Source organism: Embiotoca jacksoni, unplaced genomic scaffold (genome assembly GCF_022577435.1).
Source record: "Embiotoca jacksoni isolate LCO1_2020_lvr unplaced genomic scaffold, fEmbJac1.0.p SCAF_18, whole genome shotgun sequence".
In the NCBI taxonomy this organism is placed as follows: domain Eukaryota; kingdom Metazoa; phylum Chordata; class Actinopteri; family Embiotocidae; genus Embiotoca; species Embiotoca jacksoni.
In genome coordinates this window covers 1,206,436-1,234,161 of record NW_027185318.1, presented here as the reverse complement: position 1 = coordinate 1,234,161, position 27,726 = coordinate 1,206,436, and the positions used below count along the sequence as shown (strand labels likewise).

General features: G+C 44.5%; 3 protein-coding genes across 5 annotated transcripts; all 3 read left to right on the top strand.

Annotated features, from left to right (window-relative positions):
- Positions 1–198: 198 nt before the first annotated feature.
- Positions 199–9,080, top strand: erich1 (glutamate rich 1). Its single transcript, XM_069151921.1, has 6 exons — positions 199–488; positions 1,775–1,915; positions 2,006–2,152; positions 4,370–4,723; positions 5,722–5,913; positions 7,262–9,080. Exons 1-6 carry the CDS (start codon positions 470–472, stop codon positions 7,354–7,356), a joined length of 948 nt encoding a protein of 315 aa, XP_069008022.1. The 5' UTR covers positions 199–469; the 3' UTR covers positions 7,357–9,080.
- An 828-nt stretch (positions 9,081–9,908) lies between these two features.
- Positions 9,909–13,888, top strand: LOC138199647 (uncharacterized). Its single transcript, XM_069151785.1, has 2 exons — positions 9,909–10,166; positions 11,130–13,888. Exons 1-2 carry the CDS (start codon positions 10,116–10,118, stop codon positions 11,418–11,420), a joined length of 342 nt encoding a protein of 113 aa, XP_069007886.1. The 5' UTR covers positions 9,909–10,115; the 3' UTR covers positions 11,421–13,888.
- An 881-nt stretch (positions 13,889–14,769) lies between these two features.
- On the top strand, positions 14,770–27,066 carry LOC138199745 (cytospin-A). Of its 3 annotated transcripts, none has more exons than XM_069151911.1 (12): positions 14,770–15,137; positions 15,698–15,821; positions 17,491–18,090; positions 18,354–18,406; positions 23,331–23,866; positions 24,246–24,342; positions 24,464–24,530; positions 24,722–24,782; positions 25,076–25,172; positions 25,365–25,481; positions 25,567–25,626; positions 25,724–27,066. In XM_069151911.1, exons 2-12 carry the CDS (start codon positions 15,782–15,784, stop codon positions 25,811–25,813), a joined length of 1,818 nt encoding a protein of 605 aa, XP_069008012.1. In that variant the 5' UTR covers positions 14,770–15,137; positions 15,698–15,781; the 3' UTR covers positions 25,814–27,066. The 3 variants fall into 3 exon arrangements, with proteins under 3 accessions (XP_069008012.1, XP_069008014.1, XP_069008013.1); XM_069151913.1 differs by having other exon boundaries at positions 25,702–27,066; XM_069151912.1 differs by having other exon boundaries at positions 14,770–15,205.
- Positions 27,067–27,726: the final 660 nt, after the last annotated feature.

Here is a 27,726-nt window from a genome sequence, read left to right as displayed (position 1 = left end):
AAGATTGCGGCCTGTTATATTCTTAATATTGTATTAAACAAGGGTGATACATATGCCGAATTAAAAAAGTGGATTTGCCTGATCCAGGGAATATATTGATATGCGATTTGTGGGGCACTTATCGCTTTTGAAAAGCAAGTCCAATTTAATTTGGCGCGAGTTTGAATGGACTTTGGCAGCGGAAGCGAGGTCTGGCTCTCCGTTGGCCAGAGGCGGAACCATAATGTGTTTCGGTCGTAGCGGTTGGAGAGTGCAGCTGGAGGTCCGAGGGTTATTCTGGTCTGTCAGGCGCAGTTAAACGTCCTTTAAGTCACTACTAGTGTGTTAAATCTCCGGTGATCGACGTGAAGACGCGACCTCACTTTCAACAGCTACTTAACTCGGCTAGCTTGATAGCTTAATAATGCCTAGCCGTCTGCAGCATTGAAGCTTGTGTCCTCCTCGCTTCGGCTCAGCTGGATGTGTCGACATGACGCAGAGGAAAGCAGGTGAGCTCCACCAAGTCTCGTCCGCGAACATTTGATCTCTCGCACCAAGACACGTGCTGCGTGCGACTCGTTAGCTCGTTAGCTCGCGAGCCGACCAAGTCTCGCGTTAAGTAGTTTTCTGGCGACGTAAACAAACGCACGTGCGCAACACGGGGACGTTCAAGTTTTCATCGTTTAGTCTTCAGACAGATGTTGGACTGTTTAAGGCGGGATGATGTGTACATCCAATGCGAGGAGGAGGCCGGCCCGGTACTCTCACCGGTACTCTCACCGCTACTCACTCACCGGTACTCACTCACCGGTACTCACTCACCTGTACTCTCACCTGTACTCACTCACCGGTACTCTCACCGGTACTCTCACCGCTACTCTCACCGCTACTCTCACCTGTACTCTCACCCGTACTCTCACCGGTACTCACTCACCGGTACTCTCACCTGTACTCTCACCCGTACTCTCACCGGTACTCTCACCCGTACTCTCACCGGTACTCTCACCGGTACTCACTCACCGGTACTCTCACCTGTACTCACTCACCGGTACTCTCACCGGTACTCTCACCTGTACTCACTCACCGGTACTCTCACCTGCATTACCCAGGGTGCACTTCGGGAGGCTCACCTGGTTCCTGCTGCTTTTCTCTATTCGATTGATTGATTGATTGATTGATTGATTGATTGATTGATTGATTGATATTATTGATTAAGCCAGGGGAATTCTTCATTAAAGTTAACTGCACAATAATGTTGGACATCGATCGTGGACAACACTTCGCATTTATTTATTTATTTATGTGTATATAATTGGTGTGTTTATTTATTCATTGGTCTTTTTTTTTATACATTTTCAAAAACATTTTTTTTATCTATCTTATTTTGTTTTGTATGCATACTTTGTAATTTTGTCTTATTGTGTGCATACCTTTTTTTTTTAGAATATAACACTTAATTCAGTGATTTTCTGTAGCAGCTGATAAACACACCAACATGTGAATGAGAGGAGAACTGGCACTTTTATTTCCACTTAAATTGCTGTTTACAGTGAAATAGGTTCTTCTTCCAAACTAGATCCTCCTTCTCTGAATTTATATCACAAAATTAACTCAAATTTCGAGGACATTTTGCCACTCGTATACAGAATATGTCAGAAATACATTTGGAGTGGCTCACATCCATAAAGTCTACTGTTGATTTGCTTTAAATTGACAGATATTAACCTGCAATAGAGTCTATTGTATAAGATTAATAGATGATGATGTCATTGTTGTTTTTTTTTCTTTTATTTAGTGTTTCAATCAAAAGTACTCCAGAAACTTTACCCTGCTGCTCCCACATTGGTGACAGAAGACGGCCCAGCGCGCATGGTGGAGGCCCGAGCCACAAAAACAGGTGTGAAAAGAGAATCTCCTGGAGAGGACACAGCGTTCGGTAAGATCACGTTCACACGGCAAACACGCGCAGTCGTTGCCACACTCGTGCTCTTTATTTGGATTTCATTTCCTTCCATGTTTGTTTTAGGAGACGCAGGGAAGACGGAGAGTGCGGCCAACCCGGGCCGGCGGATGTACACGGCTCTTCCTCCTCCCGCAGACTACAGAATACATCCAGAGGAATCTGTCGGGCCCCCCCAGCTAGAAAGCATAAATAGTGCCGAGGACCCAGCTGGTAAGACAACCATAATCTGGCATTTACGGGCTCGCGCTGTGCACCATAAAGCGAGGGGAGATTTATGAATGAAGTTTCACCAGCTCGGCTCTCTTTAGTGGAGAAGTGACTCTTTGTGCCTCCACCTCTCTAGTTATGAGAAACAGGCAGTGAAAATCAATTGTCTTCTAACTGAGGAGGACTTAAACACAGTGCAGATGAGTGACTCTGTTTCCACACAGATCTGTCTATTGAATGTGTTTCTCAGGATAAACTTGTGTAACTTCTCTCGGAGATAATGACCTCTTATTGCTGCAAGTTGGGAGTTAAAAATGGTCGTGACCTCCTGACCAATCGAGATGTCAGGCAGTGTAATTCAGGGTTAAGTCGCACGCCTTGCAGTTGATATGCATCGTTTAAAGACTGTTTATTTTGCCATCAGGCTGTAATAAAAGCCCCAGCTCATTACACATGCCTCTGCACTCATCAGCTTCCTAAATGCAGACCTTCCTCCACCTGACAAACTTCTGCTTTCCCTAAGTGAAGTGAAAGAGATTTGTTGGCTTTTCTTTTGAGGGTAGCTGCTGGAAGGGATGACAAGGTTAAGTTTGATTAATGGTATCCGTCAGTGTAACAGTTCCTAATTGAACACATTTTGATTTAATGGGTAGTGAGCCTTCAAGGGAATTGCAATCCAGAGTGCCGTTTAAGGTCAGCTTGGATTCGGGTTTCATATCGGTTAATAAAGCTGTCAATATGATATTATGGAAGCACGACAGCAACTACAGTCTCTAAAGTTAGCAGACTGAGGTGTGATATTTATTCATTGTTTTATCAATAACTTGATATCTACTGTGTGGAAGATGTGGCTAGTTAAGAAGTGCATTTAAGCTTGAGAAATTTCACCTTTCTTCAAGGAGCAACATATTGATGCGAAGTACTCCGGTTCATTTTAATGTACTCCAAGAGAGCATGAAAATTTGTGTAAATATTGCGTATTTGTACGTGTTCTTGGAAAGATCTCCTTGCTCTCACAGGACTACCGAGATTTGAGCAAGACTGTCAACAACATGTTAAAATACTTGCAAAGCCAACAGTCCACACATCTATAATATGCCAATTTACAATCACATCCACGATATATGTCTATATAAGTGTGCCGATGCTGCAGTTATGAATAAATACAGTTCCCATATGAAACCACTGTCCCCGAGTATTCCACAGTGGGACCATTGGGAATACTGGAATAGATCCCGTTGATTATCATCAAATCCATCCAGTTGTATTCGTCTTCTCTGTGTGTGCATGGGAGCGTGAGTCCGAGCGGACAAGTCCGGGGATGATTTTCTTTTTTTCTTTTTCCCAGTACACCTGTGAAGGTGGGTTGTGATATCGAGTCATCGTATTTCTAGAATTTGTTTTCACTGTTGAACTGCAGTGGCATTGACTGGATTTTAAGATGTAATGCATATAGTTGACCAAATGCTCGCAATGTTAATAACGGTGTTAGATAATGTGTGGATGTGCCTGCTGATTCAGATTCACTCCAAACGTTAGCGGGCTCTTCCTCGGCCCGTCCTACACCCGTCTACCAAGTTTCATGAAAATCGGGACGGTAGTTTTTCTGTAATTCTGCTAACAAACAAACAAACTGCACCAAAACCATCACCTCGTTGGTTGTGATCAAAATTAGCAACGACTTCTCTTCGATCTTTGACTTCATCTTTAGTCATCCACACTGCTGGATTCAAAATGAGGGAAACTGTAACCAGCAGCACGGACGTCTCAGATTTTATTGTCTCGTTTCAATCAGACCACACCAGCTGATTCGGCTGATGAGCATGCAATCAGCAGAAAAGAGGGAGGATCTAATTTGGAGAATCAGCCAGTGCAGTGATTGCAGTGATCACAATGTTGGACACTACCGGGTTTCAAACCTCCTACGGTTGCAGCCTGCCTGAAGGACTCAGAGAGGAAGTGTAGAAACAGTGGAAGTAAAAGATCCAGTCGTCGACAACTTGAATCCAGAACGATGACGCTAACGCACATTCCCAAATACGGGAACGTTCCCACCTCCGTCTTACACCTCCAACACGGACGTCCTCTCATCAGTTTCCTCCTACGGAGCCTCGGCGGGTGTCGTCATATCGATGTAAAACAAGGTGTTGCAAAGTATTTTTTATTAAGTTTAACAATGTCTGCAAACTAATCAAATGTTTCCCCTGTTGTTGTTCGTAGAGGAAAGCAGTGAGGAACCGGATCAAGACGAAGAGGCGGAAGAACAAAAGAGGAGGAGGAGGAGGAGGAAGAGGAAGCCAGCCCTTCATCAAGTCTCTGAGAAAGATGGGGAGCCCGGCGCAGGTCAGAGCCGGACTCCTGTGGATGAGGGAGGGGAACGCATTAGCAAGAACAAGAAGAGGAAGCTGAAGAAGAAACGACACAAAGAGAAGCTGCTCTCCATGGGACTGATCACACGGGCCGCCGCGCTGGAGTTCACCTACCGAAAAGAGGAGGAGGAGGAGGAGGAGGAGGAAGGAGCTGCTCAAGTGTCCGACTTCTTGAAGACAACAATGGAAATCTATATGTCAGATTGTAAGTATGAACCCTTCGATCTTTCTGGACAAACACTGCACTGTAGTTATTATTAATGCTCACTGTTGTGTTTTGAAATTCAGCAACCCTGCCGTAAACATGTTTTGATATTTATTCATTTTCTTATCTGTTTTACAGATGAAGTTTACAAGCACATCATTAAATTCTGCCAAACGCTGATAGTGTGTTCATAAAAACTGAAAACCTGAATTTATTATGCCACAGAACATCTGTGCTGTTTTTGAGATACGATGAGTCAGTGGAAGCGTTAACTGAACAGAAGTAGAAGAAAACAGCATCAGTGAAACAGTAACAGATAAAAAGACCAAAACCTGCATTGCAGAGTTTTGGTTTCCCCTGGTTACCGGTGAGAGTAACACGGTGTTGACATGTGCTCGTCATCAGGTTTTCTGTAGCCGACACCGTTGCAGCTGTAAAACAGTGGATATCTTTTTTTTTTAAACAACATCATGAATTGACTTGTTTGACAATCAGAATTTAATCCATTCGGTTTAATAACATTTGGAAAATCTCGAAGAACGATTGAATTATTTGATCACTATTTAAGTTAGGACAGGTTTCAACTGGAAGTCTCTGGTGTAGAGACGGGTCACAGTTTTCAAATTGTTTAATAACAATAGTAAGACATTTAATTCGGTAGTCATAGTTTTCGGTGGAGATTTGAATGTGGACGGATTCGTGCCGTCTCGGATGTGTTTGGGTGGAGAGTTCCAGAGGCAGCGGGCAGCTCCGCAGACTGCTCTGCCCCCCCCCCCCCCCCCCCCCCTCTGGGTCCGGGGCTTGGTTCTGAGTGGTGGGGGTGCTGGAGCAGGTCTGTGAGGTTGAGTGAGGAAAATGAAGTGTATTGTTGGCAAAACTTATTCAAGTAATGATTTTAAATAAGCATTTTACAGTCTTTTTTAATATGGTACAAAATATGAAATTTGATGTCGATGCCTTTATTTGTCCAACACCTCTCACTTCCTGTGCTCCTCCAGCCTCAGTGCATGTGAAGGTCCCTCGCCTGTCTGCTGCAGTGGATGACCTTCTGGGCAGCATAGCCAGCGGATCCAAGCCAAACTCTGTCCTGAAGCAGCTGCACAGCCTCAAAGCCTTTGTTCAACACAAGGACACACAGAAATTAGAAAAGGCACTGAAGGAACTCAACGACAATACCTCCATGTCTGCAGGTCAGTCAAAACATCGACAGTTAAAATCCTATTTTCTAAGTTAGTTCTGAGTTTGTTATAGAAGGAGAAATGCAGGAGAGGTTGTTTTTTTTTTCCTCGCCTCGTCCTGCTGGATTCTTCCCCGAGTATACCTGCCCTTACTTTCCTTCATCGGCCTTTACCTGTACATACTAGAGCTGGTCTTGTCCACCTCACGCCCAGGTGACCCCCATCATAAGTTAACTAACATGTTTCAACTTGTTCATCTCGTCTTAACTCGGCCGAAACACGCCTCGGGTCGCCAGACGCTTTCTCACCTATCGAGTGTGTGTTTGTGCATTTTTTGGTTATCTGGTTGCGTAATAAGATCAGCAGAGACTTTGCTGCACAAATACGTGCGTGTGAGAGTTAAGAGAAAGCAGCAGGGGATTCAGAGCAGGACCGAATCAGCATCTCGCTGTCACCAAGACGACACCGTGTAAACACTGGTTTGTTATGTCATGAGCAGGAACAACAACAGAGGCAGCCTTGGTTGTACCCCCCCCCCCCCCCCCCACACACACACACACCCCAACCACCCTCCCACTGTTTTAAAATGCTGCTCTTCTTTAATGGAAGTGTGTCATCAGATTAAATAGGAGCAGAAGAGAATCCGTCCAACTTCAGCTGAACAGCAGAAGTAATTGTGAATGAATCTCTGCGGTTTGTAAAGCTTTATTCCACTTAACTCGTCTTTGCTATGTTGGCAGTTCAGGCGAAGGCTTTGAAGCGTCTGACTTCACATTTTTGAATCGCTGCAGTATAAAAAAAAAAGTTTAATTATTTGATATTTCCGATTATAACATCCACCTTGTTCAAGCAGCATTTTGTATTTTAATGTAACTCATATTCACTGCCATGCAGGAGCTAATCCGTGTGTGTGTGTGCTTTAAAACCCCTCAAATGAAATCACTAAAGCTCTCCACTCTGTCTACCCGCACATTGGCAATCAATTGACTGCAGGTCTGAAGCAGATTTCCTTTAAGCACATTTTACTGCACCCTGGAGTTCCTCTCAAGGATGACATCGGCTTCACTGCTCCCCTTTATATTGTCCATTTTACCTTCTGCTCAGACTAAATTGAATTCTAACTTTCAAGAAAAAATAAAAATAAATCTTCCATCTCGGGTGGGAGAAAGACGTGTTTGGATGAATGTGTACACGGAGACGGGGAGGAAGTAGATTTGAACACCCGCTGGAGATTTTTGGATATTTCATGCTGAAAGTACAACAGCAAAGTATGTGTCTTTGGTGAAAACACTGAGTGTTCCTGTGGTATTGTGTTGTCATCTGTAACTGAAATGTTTCGCTCTGTGTCTTTGTGTTTTAGAGGAAACCACTGCAGTTGTTTCGCTGTTCCAATACTGGATCACAGATATTCTTCCCATGCAGGGAGACGAGAAGACGACTGCAACTCCCCCATGAGACCGTCAGTCACACAAACAGAGACACTGTTGAAGGAGAATTTCTACCACTTCTTCTGGAAATGTTCCTGTCATATACTGCATTTTAAAATGTTTGACTTTAAATGTTAATATGTCTTTTTTTTTTTTTTACTTTTAAATCTTTTAGATTTTGATCTATGTCTAATCATTTTTTTACAACTTTTCCACTCCTTTATGAAAAGAGAACAAAGGAGATTGGCAAATCTTTCCACCCACCATTACTATGCTTGAAGTTGTCATTATCGACCAAGCTGTTACTCACCCTCCCGTTTCATAGTTGTATTTTACGTAGTTCACATGAATCAAACATTTAATTGGTTGTAGCATCAGACTCATTCTCCTCATCTCACCTTCTAGTTGCCAGAAAAGCAAATGTCAGCTCCATCTCGAGCTCCAGTCTTGTTATCAGATGTTCTGACATTTAAACTGGGCTGGTTAACCTAATTGCTCCTCAATTATCTACATTATACCCCCCCTCCTCCTTTTCTTACTGTATTTGCTGTTTCAACTAACTGCACTGGATTGAAAGTCTTCAGGGAGGGTGTCTCTGCACATATTCATTATGTGGCTGAATGATAAGGAACATTAATTATTCCCTTTACATCATCTTTATTTAACTGCACACTTAATCCACCGTCTGTTGTTGATGGACCTTTTTAAACCAGTACCACCTGGGGAGTCAGTAGCTTAACCTTCCCCATCACCATACCTGTCTACAGCTCAGGTGATCTATTTTAGTACATTTACCCGTAGTTCAATGCCAAAGGATGAGTTCAGGAAAAGGGCACCGAATTATCTCAGCTTGACGGGCACATTTTCATGACCTGAGTGAGCGATCGGCCACATACCAGCTTCAGAGGAACTATTGTTCCAAAACTGGGCTGCACCGGTAGATACCAGCAGCTCATACTATATGCTGTAACACGCACCTCTGACTGTGTGTGCGGGTGTAGTATTGAAGAATTAGCAAGAGTGCTGCCATCTGTGGCCTCCGTTCACGGATGGACGCACCAGGTGCTGTCTGACGGAGGCTCATGGGTTCATTATGCAGACATTAACCAGAGGAGAGAATAAGGGCACATATTGTCTGACATGCTTATATAAGATCATATAAAAGTGGTCATTCATGGATTAATGCACTTAACAAAAGGGTTTTGGTCTTTGGTCCAGACTGAAATATCTCAGTAACTGTAAGATGGATGAAATTTAGATCCAAGATGCCACGGCATGAATCTCGACAAATTTCTGATCCCCTGGCATTTTCAGAAGTGTTAAAAGCTGATTACATTTTCACATATCCAGTGAAATGTCTCAACTTTTTCTAAATGGATGAGCTCAGACTTTGTCACAAACGTTCTCTGTTCCCAGACCATTCATCTAAATATTCATGTGACCCCATCGTGAAGCGCATGTTTGTTGAAAGTATGTAGGGAAAGTATCCCTCAAATATGGTTATGAAACATTTTTGATAATATTTGATTCTTATTTACCCCAAGTAACTTTTTCTGCGTGATGTTCTGTTAAAAAAAAAGTTCTATGTTTGCCAAAACCAGTGTATCTGCGATACCTTAATATCAGCCAATATATCAATCGTGCTCAGCTATAAATATGTAATGAATTTAATTTGCCTTTTTTATGTTTTAAAGTATTGCAATAATTTGTCATATGATTTTCTCCAAATGCATAAAACTCTTTGCAGCATTATTGCCAGAATTATACATGGGTGCACGAGTCGGGAGGCAGAATTGGGTCCTATTACCGGAGATGAGAAGAAGGTCATTGTTGGCTGCTCTCGCTGGAGAGAATTCCTCCCGTCCAGCGAGAGAGACCTTATCAGCACAGCCACCTCATTATAAGACCTCACTGTGAGCCGAGGACCCCGAGGCCAGGAGGGATATTAAAGCTTAAAGAAATTTGCTGACATGGCAGGAGAGGCTATTCTCTACATCAACAGACAAAAAAAACCTCCAAATCAACTAACTTGTCAGATTCAAATGGACTTTGGTGCTTCCGACTTCAAACGACTTCGTCTCTTCTGTGTGAGACTATTGGAAGAGCTGCTGAGGTCAGACATCACATACACTTGATGCTAAAGTACTGCAACTGAATTAGTAATCAAGTTCCCATTCATCATTTTTCACTTTGTTTTGGCATCAAAGTGCCTTCAAACAGACAGAAAAGATGTCCTGAAATCATGTAGACACACCGTCACCGGCTCCCAACGTGTGATGACTGAAGAGATTATTGTGCTGCAGGAGGCACAATGTGCCAAACGTATGCAAGAAAATACAACAAACTGTGTTGTTGTACATCCCGTAGAATTCTGCATACAATAAATCCAAAAACCATCATGATGATTTTATTAGTTTTATTTACCGTTTACTTAATGTACTGAATTTTATAAAACGGCATATGTCATTTCAATATGAATCCACTAAAAGGTCTTTGACCTCAAAGGCTCACCAACCCCTGTACGTCCAGCCTGCCCTCTGTTCAGACGGACTTCAGTCTCCCTGTTTGCCAGCTCCTGTAATCCCCTTAGTCTCACCACCCGCAGCCTTCCAATTATGCAAAGACAAGACAGAGACGTTATAAGCGCTAAGCAGACTGCCCTGCATCAGACAGCCGAGCACAGGTTGAAGAGTTCACATTCAGACCGTGGGTTTCCCGTCCAGGGGGGAGCTTGACCGAGCGAGAAGGAGAATAAGACCACTGAAGAGCGTCGTGGAAGGCTCCAAAATGTTTTCCAGACTCCCGAGACTGACTCCCAGCTACATCAGGCTGCTGCAGGTGAGTGTGAGCCTTCCTCTGAGGAGTTCAGTTATTTTGTCAAATCGAGCTGATTTTTCCCGTCAGGTGCACAGTGACACCAACACTGCCTGCACTACTGAGTAGTGGGGGTCGAAAGTGCTGAGTCATTCGAAGTTGCCTGCAGTGGCTTGCCCTTTATTGCATTGTCTCTGCACCAGGAAACTCGTCTTTAATTTAATACCTTCAGGATGAAAAAAACAAAAGGCACAAAGTGTCTGGAATTTGATGTGTAGTTTGTCTCTATTGCATCTTAAGAAGACAAATAAGTGGCAGAAGTTTGGCAGTTCTGAGAGCCAAACATGTTATATATTTTATAATGTGTTTGCAGGGCATCGGTTTTATGGGCACACAGAGTTTTATTGACAGAGACGGCTCATACAGCACATTTGTCTCACTAAGCCTCATGCTGCCATTTTTGTTCAGTCCTATTGTCTCAACAGATTCAGTTTTGACAAGATGATGAAAGACAGTGCTATCTTATTATATACACACTAACCACAATTTGGAGACATTTCCAGGCTACTGTTCCAATAATTGTTGGATAGTTTATACTTTAGCTCAGTAGTGGTCGTGTTTATCACAAACAAAGGAGAAATCCAAGCTCGTGACAGTCCATTGCATTGTAAGTGGAAATGGGAACCGGGTGAGTGAGCTACATAAATGGCTTCTTAACTGCCTGTGACACAGCTTCATTAGAAACTATGAAGTTTCTATTATTTGCCACTCTATGCGCTTTATAATTGTCAAGGGTCCACAGGGGAAATTGTCCATGTCGCAAAATAGATGAGCTTTTTGTTTGTCTAAAGAGACACACCACAATTTAGTAAATGAGAAAAGATGGGTTTTTAATCTCCCCGGCAGTGGTTGGAGGGTGGGATGGGGCGGGGGTGGAGGTGAGTATATTGTGCCTCACTCATCACGGACACTTTTCTCTCCTTTCAGACCCAGGCCTACCATAATATGCCTGTGGCGCCTGCGGCTGAGAAGACCATGCCTGGTGTGGCTGTGCTGCTGGGGGCCGTGGGCATCGGGATGTGCGGCTACAGCTCCAGGCAGTTGGCTCTGTACCACCGGCCCTCCGGCCGCGTGCTGCAGTGGGTCGGCACGCACACGGACGCCAGCGCGGTGGCACATAGGACCCCGGTCCTGGATGTGACTCGCCGGGCCGGCGCCTACCAGGACATTCCACCTCTGTCATTTGTGGGCCAGAAAGTTCCCGTGATGATAGATTAGACGGAGACCGGTCAGCATCGCAGGTTGAGTTCCGGTGACTACACTTACACACTTCAGATCGTAGCTATGCCGGCCCGTTGCGCACGACGCGGCCCATGTGCTCTCTGAAGACATGCGAGTGTGGATATCTGACTGAACCTGTGTGTTGGCAGGAAATTCTAAATTATATCTTGTAGTAAATTGGATTATGTAACAACTGCAATACATGTAGTCTACATTGTACTGGATTGTATCACTTATTCACGAACGTTAGAGTGTTTAATGCATAAAGAGGGCACGAAGCAGTGAGTATGGTTGGATGAGTACGTAACTGATGCTGGAACTTCCCAGAGACTCGCTGAATGCGGCTCGAACGAGCTAACATGTTTAATTTGGAGACATTGTGTGTCTTTTTTTTGAGTCCTGGCGTGAAAAGAGACCGACGCTTGGCATCGCCGCTCTGTACACAGATGGTTGGCAACCCCGTCTCTGTGACCATCTCCGTCCATCATTTCCCAGGCAGAGAGCCACGTGGAAGTGCTTGAGCAGCCCATCCTCGCCCATAGCTTCTACTGATTTCCTCTGAGGAGGAGCAGGTGCTCTCCATCAGCAAGCCGTGGCGTTTTCTGGCGCGGTCTACGTTGGCTGTCAATCAAGAGACAGCGGTGGAAGACACGGGTTAGCTTTGTGGCTGAATCAGTGGCGGGTGCCTCCTGTTCGCAGGAAGTTGAATTCTCCGAGGATCTGGTCAAAGTGGTGAAGAACAGAAAGGCACTTTTGTGGTTTAGAAACACAGTTAAGTACATATGATACCAAAACATGAGTCATGTAAACACAAATACACCGCGTTGGATTTCTAATTCGCATTGTTGATCCACTGCAGGAGGCAGGTGGACAGGCTACACTGGTGATTCCTCCGGGTCAACCCTGTGTCCTCAGCGGGGATTATCCCTGGAGGAAAATCACTCCTGGCACGCACTCATTAACCTAATCTGGTATTAAAGAGACAAACAGGCAAACGTGAGAGGCAAGCAGGTCGTGTGCATCCCACCGTTGTCGCATTCCCCCTGCGGTGTCCACCTTTTGTCCCGCTGTCACACGTGAATTTAGAGATTATAGAGTCGGTGTTTTCATTTGTGTCTACACCCAAAAATGTTGCAGCGAACGAGGACTTTGGCGAGACACTGAGTGTGGTTGAGAATGCGTGCTGTGCCTTATGGGTTGCACAGGATTACGCTGTCTTTATTTACCATCTCTTATGTTGGATGTTGCCACATAAGTCATTAAGGGGAGAGTTTTATGTCTCCGCGAGCAGTGGACATACGGTGGAGGACGTTTACAGAATTCTGCAAAGTTGTGAAAAGGGAGGATGGTGAGAAAGGTGGAGTGTTTTATCAGTTAGAGGTCAGTCAGACCCTGTCATCCATTTTTTTCATATAGCTGAAGAGCCATCTCTGTCTGTCTGCCAAATTGGACATGCGGATAGTTATGTCGTATTGGGAGTTTTTACAGCCCTGATAGCGGTCTCTCCAGAACGCCAGCGCAGCAGGTCACCAACAAAGTGGTCGTAATCCGCTCAGCAGAGGGGAGATAATGGCTCCAACTGGCATCAGACGCTGAGCAATTGTTCACCTTGTTCTGGACACAGACTGGCACCTATAAACAATTTACTAATGGGGCAGTAATGGACTCAGAACAACAGATACATGCAGGGGAAAATGGTACGTCGAACAGGACGAAATATACGACATTCACATACGTAGTCAACACGGATGGTCTTTACCGGGTCTATAGTCCGAACCTGAAAGAATCTATCACGCCTGCAACAAACTTCCTTCTCCAGTTGTGTTCGAGCTGCGCTCCCAGGAGTTGTGAAATCGATGTGGGTATGGGCTGGAGGCTGCGTATGCACCTGGCTGGTTTTGATGGATTCTCTTTTTACTGCAGCGGTGCACAGTGAGGACAGAGCACTGTGGAAACCTATTGATCTCAATCAGAAAGTGAGGGAAGGAGAGCTTGTCTCCTCCTCAGTGTTTCAGCCAGCGTTGTACAGTTTATGATGGGGACAGCTCGCTGAAGAAAAGGAGTATCTGAAAACATATTTGCTGTTTGGAATAAAACAAAATGCAGGGAAATGTTTGAAAGCAAAGTGTTCATCTGTCAGCGAGCTGCATGTGTCACGCATCAGTGCTCCTCCATTACAGTTGGTGAAGGTCTCCAAACTTGAGTTGAGCCCATTGAGGGAGAGATTCACTTTGTTAGTAGGATCATTATTATTTAATGAAAAGATGTTGGAGTACATTTATGAAATAAAAGCATTTGGCAAACACTCTGCTCTGTTGCACTTTAGTCACAGCTGCTGCTCAGATTGTTTCTTTTTGTACCAAGAAATAAATGTTTTTAGTTAAATTGTAATTCATGTTGTTTTGACGTAACAAGGATTAAAGAAAAGCACAATTGTAATTGTGACTGAAGTAAAATAAATTCAAACTTAATTATTAAAACATGATTTAAAGTTTAGTATTGTTGTTGACCTTTGGTTTGGTATTAGTGTGAAACTCGAACACTTGTGACTTACCCTTATATATGACTGCAGACCCCTTTGAAAACACCTATATCTACTATCCAAAGAATGTCTGTGGCAATTTTGGTCGCACTGCTGCCTCTCAGTCAGGAGGTCAAGGGTTCGGTTCCACCCTTTGTCATCACTTTCCAAAAAAAAAAAAATCCTACTGTAGCATTTTGTCCAAATTATACTATCAAAAGTGAAGTTTGGGTCACTTTTTTTTTTACATCTCGGTGTGATACACGTGTCCACCGGATTTCGTGCATGTAGGTGAATGTGGCCGCCGGTGCGTCTGTTTAGGGGGCGCTAGTGTACCAACTTTCATTTGTTTTGAACATGATAAAGCCTCCAAAAATGCAGTTGTTTACGGAGAATAATAATAACGCGGAATAATAATTCCTTGAAGAACAATAGGGCTTTGGCACCATCAGGGGCCGAATAAATTAAACCAAAAAAGCATCAGAAGATTTCTCAGCAGTTTACTAGACCCAAAAATATCACTGAACTTCCAACGTCTTGTTAGATTACATAACATTACATAACAATTAAAAACGATCAAATATGTGTACAAAAAAAGGAATATAATTGATCTGCCTCTAACAGTACTCTTCTCAAACATTCACTGGTGAATCCAAACAAATGGGAAAGTTTGAACGAATTTAAACTATACAAATGTACAAATGTGGAATTGTTCAGCCCGGAGCCGTCTACAGTGGGTCAGTGGGTCACCTGCCTCACAATAAATCCGGAAATAAATGGAGATGGCCAGTACATCCCAGAGGCAACAGGTTATCCGAACACAGACTAACTGTGCCCTCCAGTGGACACATCCAGCGGATATCGGTGCCATCCGTCATCCATGGCCGGACTTGGTTTCTGTCTTTGCTTTGTTGTGCGGATTAAAAGCTGGTTTTGTCTTTTTATCGAGAGCAAAATGTTGCTTGGATTAAATGTTGCTCTGTAGGAGCTGCATTTGCATTTCTCTGTGCCGTCGCCTCTCCTCGGCCAAGACGCAGCGCGGCGGTGCGCTCGGTTGAGCAGCTGCTGGAGAAACAACAGCGTGGAGGAGGAGGAGGAGGAGAAGAAGAAGAAGAAGAAGAAGAAGAAGAAGAAGAAGAAGAAGAGTTCACCAAACGCAGAAAGATTTCGGATTTATTCATCCTCTTCCCGCGGTTTGTATCCACTTTTCTGACTTTTTGAAACAAATTTATAGGCTGCGTGTTCACGTGGTGGACGAAAGGTTAGTAGTTGTTACTTCTCTGTTCACTTCGACTTTACTCGGACTTGTGGCTGAATGTTTTTGTTGCTTCGTCTCTTCGTGTCCAGAACAACGATGTTCCGTTTGATCAAATCCATCTGTTTTATTACCAGTTTGGTTTATTTAGAAGTTCTCTGGCGCGGATTTGCTGCTTCTCGGTTGATTTTGGAGCATTGCTCTTGATACTCATTCATGATGCATTTAAACCCGACATGCCAACAGCTTTGTTGGACTCTTCGTACTGTGTCCTGGTGATTTAGTCTCCTGTATGAAGACGCTGCTTTTCTTTCCACTGAAACGAGCAGCTTGAGATCTTGTAAACTCTCAATCCACCAGCAGTTTACCAGAAATCAATGTCGGTTGTGTCCAGTCCTGTTGTCACTGAATTATTTTTGTTGGTTAACAGTGCACAAGTGCATGACGTCTTACTGTGTGTGTGTGTGTGTGTGTGTGTGTGTGTGTGTGTGTGTGTAGGTCACCTCCACAGTGCCACTGATCTGAGTGAGAGAGCAACAAGCTGCAGGGCTGCATCACCGGCCCAAACACTGTTACTGCAGTATGGGGAACTTTTCCAGCAAGGACGGCCATGGACCCACAGGTAGGTCACCACTAACACACACACGCACACACACACACACACACACACACACACACACACACACACACACACACACACGCACACACACACACACACACGCACACACACACACGCACACACACACACACACACACACGCACATACATTCCTTTTCGACTGTTCAAATCGCCCCTTTGAACCTTCTTTGCTGTGTCTCTGTATTCGAAAATGGATTTCAAACATTTGGCACTTTGCACAGGTGGCTGATAACGTGGTGTGTGTGTGTGTGTGTGTGTGTGTGTGTGTGTGTGTGTGTGTGTGCGTACGTACAGGTCTCACATTGTAAGGCTTTTTGAGAATAATGGCAACACATCTCAAAGCTTTGGTTCATGTAGTCGGAGGAGAGGGAGGAGGAGGAGGAGGAGGATGTGATGGGAGAAGGAGATGCAGGAAGAGCAGCACACTAGAATCCCCAAAAAGCAGCGTGGATGAGGAGTAATCAGGAAACTGAAAGCAACAAAAGGAGAAACACGCGGGAAGTGTGTGTGTGTGTGTGTGTGTGTGTGTGTGTGTGTGTGTGTGTGTGTGTGTGTGTGTGTGTGTGTGTGCGCAGCAGCAGGAATTTTGGCAGCCCTCCTGTGTGTTGCTCAGTGAGTGGTCATTCTCCTCGCGTCCCCCTGTGATTCGTTCTGGCCCCGCCGGGCCAGCTGTGATGAATCGGCAGAATTCCCCAGCTCAGCACAAGGGCAGCGGATTAATCATAGGAAGCCTAATGCTATCTGACACACACACACACACACACACACACACACACACACACACACACACTCTCTCTCTCTCTCATTCAGTCAACCTGCCACCCATGCCCATGGTTGGACGAGCACATTAAGGTCTGGAATGAAGAAATAAAAAGCAGGAGTGGCATGAGAGCGTTATTAGACAACTCTGTCATTCTTCCTCGGTGATTTGGCCTTGCAGCAGGTGGTGCATAACTTTCAAATGTTCAAATGTTCAACTTCTGCTCTTACATCACTTGAGAAAAAGCAGTGAGGATTTTGTCCAAACAAGGACAGAGAGGAAAGAAAAGCAGGAGACACTTTGCCCATTGGTTGTTGTTGGTGGCATGCTGGGATGGACGAGGAATGCTGAGCCCAAAAAGTGGAAATGTTATTGTGTCAAGTGTGGAAATGTGCTGGTGGCCCACTGCCGTGAATCCGTCTCCACAAGGGGAACGTTTGTCCCTCTGTGTACGTGTGTGTTCCTGAATTCGGAGAATGAGCGTCTCACCAACGTTGTGGATGAGCAGTCCGAGCGGAATGTGTATTACAGCATTCATCTTCAGGGGCCCGGCCGGGTGTTCAGCTGCTCACTGAGGCCAGTGTTGTTCTGCTCTCATCACTGAATGATGTTTTCAGTGTCAAGATGCCAGACCGCTGGCTTCATTCTGCCTTTTTTTAAAGTGTTTTTGTTGTGTCTCTTTCAAGTTCCCCTGCAATCCAAAAGCTCTTTTACTTATTTATTTACTTATTGCTTCCTTAGGAAGTCGATGTGATTTATGTTCATTCTGTGTCTTAATTCTTTGCTCAAACTAAATTGGGTATGAATGTCCAATATAAATAAACTCACTTGTTTATTGAAATATATATTTTTCTTTCTAATCAATCTGAAATGATTCTTATTTTGTTTCTAGGACCCCATGTGGACAGTTTCCACACACCACCTACTACTCCACAGAGCGATGAGGCTGCTTTCATGCCCGGCGTCGCCCAATTTCAACTTTCCCCTGCGGCCCCAGTTTCATCTCCACCTCCGCTAGCGATCTTCACATCCAGTGGGAAGAAATCGCAGCCCAGCACCCCGACAAGTACCGGCGCTCCCGTCCCTCCTCCTGATTGGAGGCCTCATCCACCGGTCAGCTCAAACAGCTCCACAATTCCTGCAGTTAGCCCGGTGCACAGCAAACCAGGAAGTACCGTGGCACCCCGAAGGCAAGCTGCTGTGGGGAGGAATGGGGGTCCTCCTACCTCCACCCCGAGGACTCCAGTCTCCCAAGGGAAGAGTGTCGCTGTCAGCCCCATAAAGATTCCCTCCTCTAAGTGTAGTTCCTCCCCTGTGGTCGCGGGCTCAATGGGCCAGAGCTGGAGGGAACGGGACAGTGGTTTGAGTCAGTCTCTGCTGCCGGGTCACGAAGCGAAGGACATCCAGGACGAGGAAGTGGAGAAGCTGCTGGAGGAGTGCAGGACGACGCTGGGTCTTCCTGACGGTCAGCACGGGACCCTGAACACAACAGGCAAGACGGAAATGAATCTGTCGCAGCGATAGCATTACAGTTTTTAATATATTTCCCCGCAAGTGATAATAATAATAATAATAATAATAATAATAATAATAATAATTTTCAGTCATACAAAGTTTTTATTAGAGTACTACAACTTTTCATTTGATTGTGTGCCTCACATTTCCCTGTTTTAAGAAGGGCAACTCTATTTCCTTGTCATTTTTGTGTTTGTTATGCGTGTGATGTCTTCTGACATTTATGTCTCCGTCCCCCAGAGATACTGAAGCATCTGCTGACAGAAGTAAAGAGTCTGAAGAGTACTTTGCAGGTGAGAGGTGTTTGAAAGTTTACTCTTCCAATTTTTAGCCGTGCACTTATTATAATAAGTGACGGGTCACCGAATCCTCCCCGAGTTTAGTGAACACTTAATGTGGGACCACACTAACATAAAACACATGCGTCGTCCAAAGATTATAGTTTTTGTGTTTCGTTTTTCTCATCAAATGAACACATTTCCTCTCATTAGTCCTATTTTTCATACATGAGCAAAAAAAAACCCGACTTTTTGTTGCAACAGTTAAGCGTGATAAATACGTATGTAAACAGGAAGTTGAGCACAAGTCAGTGTAGTGTAGTGACCTTTCAGCCGGGAGATAACACCCCCATCCACATGCCCTCCCCCCATCACAATAGGCCTTGGCTTCGGCCCCACTCGGCCCGTTGGGAGCTGCAGCTCCTCTAATGAAGATCTTCCTGTCCTCCGATTCTCCTGAGAGGCCCAAAAGAGGAAAATCATTGCGATCATCTGCTGTCCGAGAAGATAGAGTGGATCAAAGACGGATGCCCACAGTATGATTGTGGCTCCTTCTAAAGGGGCATCATGAATCCTGTATGTCAGCAGGACACCTGTTGCTTTCATTGTTATAAGAAAGAAGGAAGAAGGAAGCTTGAATGTCTCCCTTGGAGCTTCGGCAGAAAGCGGCTGTCCAGCAGCTATTTTGGATTGACCCATTAATAGGTCCTAACTCCAAAGTTGAATAACCCAAGTCTGATGAGAATAAAATAAAATTCTGCAAGGATTGTTCAGACCATCTGCTCAGGCGTTCCCTGCTCTTATGAGGATGGTGATATTCTTTGGTAATTTCCTGTTAGTCGTTCGTTCCAGTTCCTGACCCTCCCTTATGAGGATTGTAGCCAGAGGCTCTCGGCTTCCTCCAGATCTGCCACAGATTACAGCAGCTGGAATACGACCCACGGTGTGCCTCCCTCGTCCCGGACGCTTTTCCTCTTCTCTTCTTCCCTTTGTGTCACTGCTGTACTCACTTCTATTATTCTTTTGAATTTATTTTTTTGCATGTATTAGACTTGTTTTAATTGCATTATATTTGCAAGTGTAAATCTGAATCACATGACAGTACCGGTGATGTCAACTCTTTTCTACTTGATATCCAATCTCAGCAGTCCCTCCCTCCTCTTTCTTTGACTTTCCCACATCCCTATCATGGACATAGAAATATAAACCTCACACAGGCCAGCTAAACCTCAGAGAGACTGTGGTATAGCACTGAGAAGTAGCCGTGTTATGGAAATGGAGCAATCCAACCCCGTGTTTACGGGTGATATAAGCTCGCAAAGCCCGACTTTATGAACCCTCACCGTCTGCGCTGCCGTCCTGGGATCCTTTTTGTGGAGTGCGGAGGAGGGGGTTCACAATCGGCTGTTCAGAAGACAGAACTTGTTTTGTTTTGTGCTGGGCGGTGGGGGGCGGGGGGGGGGGGCGGTGGGGGGTGCAGTGAAGTGGCTGGCCGGCCGGCGGCCATGTGTTTTTGTGTGTGCGCTGCACGTGAGACAGAAGACTCACAAACACGTACGGGTGCTTTGAAAGTCTTGGCGAGTGCAGCAGGTTTTAGCTTCAGAGGACGCCCCCACCCTCACCCCCCCACCCCTCCCTCACTGTGCCTCTTTGCCTTTTCTTTCTCCATCAGACAGCTGACCGCTCCACCCTGAGCTCTACAACTCAAACAATTCAAACTTCTACTGCACTGGTGGTCTTTTTCTCATCCCTCCCTTCCTTCACGTCTTCTCCTCACCTCTCCTCTACCTCATCCCTCCCTTCCTTCACGTCTTCTCCTCACCTCTCCTCTATCTCATCCCTCCCTTCCTTCATCTCTTCTCCTCACCTCTCCTCTATCTCATCCCTCCCTTCCTTCACGTCTTCTCCTCACCTCTCCTCTATCTCATCCCTCCCTTCCTTCACGTCTTCTCCTCACCTCTCCTCTATCTCATCCCTCCCTTCCTTCACGTCTTCTCCTCACCTCTCCTCTATCTCATCCCTCCCTTCCTTCATCTCTTCTCCTCACCTCTCCTCTATCTCATCCCTCCCTTCCTTCACGTCTTCTCCTCACCTCTCCTCTATCTCATCCCTCCCTTCCTTCATCTCTTCTCCTCACCTCTCCTCTATCTCATCCCTCCCTTCCTTCACGTCTTCTCCTCACCTCTCTGCTATCTCGCTTCGTCCCGTCCGACTCCGTCCTTCACTTCCATACATCTTTTCATCTGACCCCAGCTGGCTTAAGCCCTTTTTTTTTTTTTTATTTGATCCCACCCAATTCTGTAAGTATTTAAGGAGCCACTTTTCTTAGAGTATTATTTTGAACGCTAAGCCTCTCCTTCATCTGTCCTCATCACTCGGTCTTTATCTGTCTGTCCAGCAGCCGTAATCTATTTCCTATGTGCTGTTTAACTGAATTCTAAAAAGACACATGACGACACAATGTGCAACGAACTACTAAGGATGTTATCCAATGTACCATCTGTCTGTGCTTATGTGTACGACCAGTCTTCATTTGTCTTAACCATCAAAATTGAAAACACTCCATTCATGGTTATGTAGTGTGTGTGTGTGTGGGTGGTTGGTCCAGTTTGTGTTCCCCTTCAGGAGATTTAGTTGATCTCAAAGCCCTGCTGTAGAATCAATTCCAGGTGAACGCTGCCGGAGATTTCCTGGAATGATCTCCAGGTTCTTTCTCCTCGCTAGGTTGCTTCAGCAAACCAGGATATAAAAGAGCCTGAATGTGGAGGTTTAGAGGGCGGATCGGAGGAGGGCGTCTACTGTGTTGGCTCTGTTGAATTTGTAATGCAAAGTGAACGGCAGTGACTTTTTGTTTTCATAGTTTTAGATATGTAATTATGAGACTCTTATTTTTTATGTGTGTGATTTGTGGGGATTTTTGACATTTTTATTCTGTAGATGTGTGTGACTGCGCTGACTGTCCTGTAAAAGTGTGTTAAACCACTTTTTGGATACACACCACATGCTGTGGAAAGCTGGAGAGAGAAGCCGTTACAGATATGAGATGATTCTCCAAGGATGTGCTGTAAATACTGGGCGTGGAGGTGAACTTGGGACAGAGCACACACATGCACTAGTGTACAATCTCCAAGTGTCCCGGCCCTCTTCCAGGAATGAACAGGAAATCAGATGTGCATCAAGAGTATAGACAAGTGTGTGTGTGTGTGTGTGTGTGTGTGTGTGTGTGTGTGTGTGTGTGTGTGTGTGTGTGTGTGTGTGTGTGTGTGTGTGTGTGTGAAGTCTGGATAGCACATCTGGTCACGCAGTGGGGCACTAGGTCAGGTCTGGAGGGGCCGAGGCAGTGTGTGCGTTCAAAGTCTGACAACCCACACCCTTATCTCAGCGTGAACGGAGCAGAGCCCCTTCCTGTTTCTTTAAACAGACATGCTCCAGTTGGAGTGTCCACATCCAGATAACAAAGACTCTGAAGGTGAGATCCTCCACGTCCCAGTGGGTGTTTTGGTATTACTTAATATAGAAGTTCTTGAACTCCAAACCGGAATCACTATCCTGCTCCTCATGTTGCCGGTGTGCTTCAGCTTCTCCTGAATATGTGGACGACGTGTGTGTGAAAACTTGGCGATGTGGTTTAGTGTTGAGGTAAAAGAATAAGGGAGATATGTGTGTGTGTGTGTGTGTGTGTGTGTGTGTGTGTGTGTGTGTGTGTGTAATGGGGTCCAGCTGTGGTCTTGAGTCACTGGTCAGATGAGGGAGCGACTTGGCTCCAACTTCGCCTCCTCCTCCACATCTCCATCCATTCTTCATCTAATTACCAACCTTCTCAACCTCTTTGCTTTCAGCACTCTATCACAGTTCTCTGGCTCGCATTGCTTCACAGTCTGTGTGCGATTTCAACCTCTTTTATTGTCCTTCCTTACTTCTTTTTCCTTTTTTTTTTTTAAACACCCCCTCCGCCTCTCTTTTTATGATGATGGTTGCTTAACATTTTTTAATAGTCTGGTATCATTTACCTCTTGGCTTCATTGGTTTAAGTGCCTCTTTTAATGTCTGGACTTGTGTTTGTGCACGTCTGAGACGACAATGAAAACTGAAAACTTTTTCTACATCACTCACCCTCACAGATATGAAACTGAATTGGTTTATTTAATATTTAACGACGCTGCTTTTTTCTAAAGGGTTGCACACACAGTGATTGTGACACTAAGGACAGTTTCACAATGCAATCTGGCTCCCAAAATGTTTTTTTTTTCTGTGTCCAAACTTGTTAGAGTTATGTTTTCTTTAAAAACTTCATTAAAACATTTTTGGCTTGTGATTCATTTATGCCTCATTAGAATTTGTCTTGCCAGCTCTGATTCTCTCGGCTTGCTGAGTCTTGCCGCTCAGCTCAGTTCAACTTGTTGTGTACTAATGAGGACCAAATGGATGTTTGATTGTTCATTTGATTATAGTCATTGTTTGCAAAGCTTTCAGCTATATCTGCTTTTGGCAATCAGATCCAGTTTGGGTTTGAATATGCCAGTTTTAATCTTGTGGAAGTAAAAATGATCTTGATTCTTCAAAAAGAGTTATCGCAGCTAAATTTGTGCTTTATTTTATGCCGAATTATCTGCAAAACTAATGACATTTCCTTCAAAGTCTGTTGCTAACTAAGTTTGTGAACAATATACTTGCTGTATGTTATCATTTCTGATGGGAGCATGCTTGAATGCTGACAGTTGTATAGCTGAGAGCTCAGCTGTGATGTGCAGCCTCATAGCACTTAAGTCAAATTATAAATAATTTACCAAACGTACAAATACTTTGAAATGAATGATGTTTAACAGTAATAATCTGACATGTCTAAGATGACTGGTAATATAAACTGCAAAGTGTCCTCAACTAGATGGGCTATCACCGTTCTTTGAATAAAAACACCATTTTTTTTTTCCCGTTCCAGACAGAGCGTGGGGAATGGCTGCAGTTCCAGGCTGACCTCCAGGTGGCAGTGGCGGTGGCAGACCGCCTAAGAGCTGAGGCCGAAGAAGAGCTGACGGCTCTCCGGACGGCCCACAAAGATGTTGGAAGGGAGCTGGCTGCTGCCCAGCAGAGGCAGAAGGAGGCTGATATGCAATTGATCACCCTGAGAGGAGAGTTGAGGGAGAGCAGGCAGAGACTGGCGACTCTCAGCCAGCCTCAAGACAAAACCCGGGCTCCATGTCCGGAACCAGAGAGGCCCAACAGTGAACCCAGCAACTCTGAAAGCAAAGAAGGAGCCCAGAGGGGCAGGGAGAGCGGGGTGTTCAGGCTGGGACGAGAAGGGGTGGAAAGTAGGAGTCAGAATGAAGTGATGAAGAACGTTGTCAGCGGGGAGGTGAGGAAAGACTGTAAAGCAGTGACTCAGCGTTACCTGAGAAATGTGACCAATGAGGCCATGAGTGGCGAGGAGGTACGATCCAGTGAGACACGGAGGGCGCTGACTACTGAGAGGTCAAGGTGAGATAAACAAGTTGATCTCGAAATACAAAAAAAACAAATAGTATTTCTGCAGCACACTAATAAAGCTTTTTTTTGTGTACGTGGCACTTGAGTGGGTTCAGATAGATATTTCAAAACAAAGCCTCTCTGTCTTCCACATTCTTGTCTCTGGCATAGCCTGCAAAAACAAACAGCAGTCACCAACTTCGGTCTGGACTGTGGTTGTGGTTTCTTCTGAATGTGTGACACTCAATCCGCAGAGCATCACTGGGACACTCAAGGACATTTTGAACAGTTCAATGTACCGCTGGAACTCATGAAACAGCTGTGGTAGACACGATGCCATCAACAACAGTTGGTCTGGTTTATCAGGTCTGTTCTTATTACTGTTCTGCAGAAGCCTGTCCAGATTACCGGCGTCCTCAGAGTCCCCTACCATGCAGAATGGTGTCTCCCAGTCCAACACCGCCACCACAGCGGCACCTACAAACAAGGTGAGATACTGGATCTTACAGAAGACTGTTATTAGAATTTGACTGTTGATCTGGAAATGTTTATGTGTTTTATTAGTACGGTTTGCTGTCCAACCTAATTTGAATGAATTTTGTTTTCAAGAACTTGGGGAACCAAAGAGATCGAAGAAGTCTCGATTGGCAAGACGGCAGGTCGAGCAATGACACCGGTGAGTGTGTGTGTACCTTTAAAGCTTCACCTACTCGGTTGTTTTAAATATAAACTATCATCGTCTCATTGTTTTGGTTTTAGAGTCGTCCATTTCACTGTACTATAGGTTCACTTTCACAACTCTACCGCTCTGAGAGGTCGTAATGACAGCTCACTGAGATTATGCAGTATTGTTGCTTTTGTTTGCAGGAAAACGTGAAGAGTCTCTAAACAAGTACAACTCAGCCCTCACTGAGTTACCACCCACAAAGTGAGTCCACACACACTCACACACTGACATACCACTCTATCATTAAGACCAACCTAATTGAAGCATCCGTTTTAAATCTAATTACTTGTTTTGACAAAAGCACATTTGTCTTGTGAAATTATAAAGCTCACTATTGGAGCCAAAACACCTCTTTTACTTCAGTCGATGTGTAAATTAAGTTTTCTGTTCAGTAGCTGAATCAACTGTGACCAGAGTTTTTTTTAAATCTCTCTTTACAAAAGCTTGATTCATAACTGACTTCACGTCTTGCTGTGTTTGCATCTTGCTGTCAGGTCCCAGGATGGTTTCAACCTGCTGCTGCGTCGCCATGGAGGCTCCAAGAGAAACTCGCTGCTCCGCTGGTGTCAGAGCCGAACACAAGGCTACAAGGTGGTCCTGGTTGTAATTAACACGTGTCTCTCTTAAAGCTCAACTGCATGTCACCTACAGCTAGTACAGTTTACAGAGGACTTAAACACACGAGTAATAACTGTAATAGACCAGTTCTTTTCCAAAACAACAGCACGAGTCCATCATGAGATTGGAACTCACTATATTTGCACGTCTTTTATTTTCATGCAGAATATTGACATTACCAACTTCAGCAGCAGCTGGGCCGATGGCCTGGCGTTCTGTGCTGTCTACCACACCTACCTCCCCTCGCACATCCCTTACAGCACCCTCAGTCTAGAGAACAAGGTAGGAGCTGTGCCCGGCGACTCTAATGCACAGGACCAAGTGATTTATGATGCTCAACTTCTCCATTCACTTTTGTCTTGGTTAGAGGGACAATCTAAGTCTGGCATTCAAAACAGGAAAGGCTGTTGGGGTTGCGCAATCTCTGGTAAGACTTGGTGTCTTTAAACATATCAGCTCACTTCCCTTTAACACTCACAAAGTACCTTTTGTTTGCGTTAAGCTTGTAAATCTTTGTTCAACAGACCATCGAGGAGATGCTGAGAGCAGGCGGTCCTGACTGGCAAAGGGTCCTGAGCTACGTGGAGAGCATGTACCGCCATTTTGAGATGTGACTGATGGAGGTACAGACCAGCGATCCCTCAGAGGACACTTAAGGACTCCTCCAAGGAAACCACAAATGTTTATATTGATGCATCCCTGAATGCTGCCTTTGATGAGTGTCTGGAAAGAAATGACATTCAAAGCCATAGTTTGTAACATTTTTGACATTATAATAATCTTTTGCTTGACGTTTAAGTGCAGGATCTCTTACAAATAACAATAGCAATGGCAAAAAGCCTGACCAAACAAAAGATCTGAGCACAGAGGAAGATCAGCTGTGCATACTCTGGTATCTCTGATTTTTTTTTTATTGTGAAATTAGGGATGCTGGCTCATGCAATTAAATGGTATTAGTGCACTGCACATATTTGGAGTATTAACTGATTAACTAGTCGTGGGTAGTGCAGGTTGAGAATGTGACAAACTGTCGAGGAGGAAGAGGAAGAGGAAGAGAGGGGGGCGGGACTAACATTCCTTACATACAAAAAGTTACATTTGGTAGCTTTCAAAATGAGGATTATCATTGACTACCTTTTAGAAATTCAGAATACCTGGATCTTTTTTTTTTTGCATCCTTTTGGGGAAAGTGTATGTGCAAGGAGAGTTGCTGGAAATGTCTCCACACTGGTACTTCACAGGCAGAAAGTATTACATCATGTCCTTTATGAAATCTGGGAGCAGTCCTTAAACTGCAAACTGTTTTATCTGCCAATATGTTTTGCCTTTTGCTATTACATGCAAAGATTCTACATTTTTGTGGACCTTATAGCACTCTGTAAATATGAACTTTGGTCAGCACTTTGTTAGAATGTGATAGTGTTCAGTGCAGAAGTTACAGAACTGCTATAGTCTAGTAAGGGCTCGGTAGTCATTCAATAACAAGGCTGCAGTCCAGTCTGAAATGTCTGGTGATTTGTCCAAGATCATGTTTCTGTTTTTGCATAACAGCGCCTGTGTGTCCTGATCAAATGATAAAAGTGCCTCCATGTTATCGTGTGCCTGAGTTGGTGCTCAGGGATGTGCTTTGTGACAAGAAAAAGCCAATACAAGCCTACACAAGCTTGGACATCCAGTTTCAACATTATCGCACCTCACAGCTGCATCCTCACTGATGCACAACCGGTGTTGTTAGGACATGTTTATACCTGAGATTGTTGCCAAAGTTGCACAGGCCAAATATTGGATAAATACATATTACATTGTAAAATATGTTTATATGTAACTAGTGTGAAAAAATTATGCCAAAGCAATAAACTGTTAATATGGATCAAATAATGCTGTGTGACTATTGTGTAAGGAGGAGGAGCTCTTACATTTAACAGCTGCTGAGTGAAATCATGGACATGAACATCCATTTATGGGCTTTTACCAAGTAAAGTCTTCTCATCTCTAGTTTGTTGAAGGGGGAGGAGCTTAGATTTGAAGTGCTGGGTTAGCTATGACTCTACTGCCACCTGCTGGTAAGAAAGAGGTCATACATGCTGTCATTGTGCCTGTCTCATCACTGGAAATTGTAATTATTTCTTAGTGGTCAAAGCATTGTCGGTGTTCCTCACATGATGTCGCCTCATATCCTCCACGCTGCTATTTTTGCTTCCACCTCCTCGTGGCACCTCCTCGGTTTCACATTGACATACGGTGCAAAACAATTCAAACAAGCCATCTCTCGTTCAGTTTAAAATCACTCGAGTTCAGCAGCAGAAGCTGTTTTAGGATAGAGAGTGTTTTTGGACGACTGCATTTTGGTGCCTGATCAATCCCATAATATGTTCCTGAGACACAACTCCCACAGCTGGCCTGTCACCCTGTGTTGTCTCTGGATAATGAAAATGTCAAGTCTGTTTACTGCTTTACTGATTTGTGCTAATATGGATCTTGTATTCAGGTAGTAGTCTGAGGAGAGTCTTATAATATAGGAAATGGT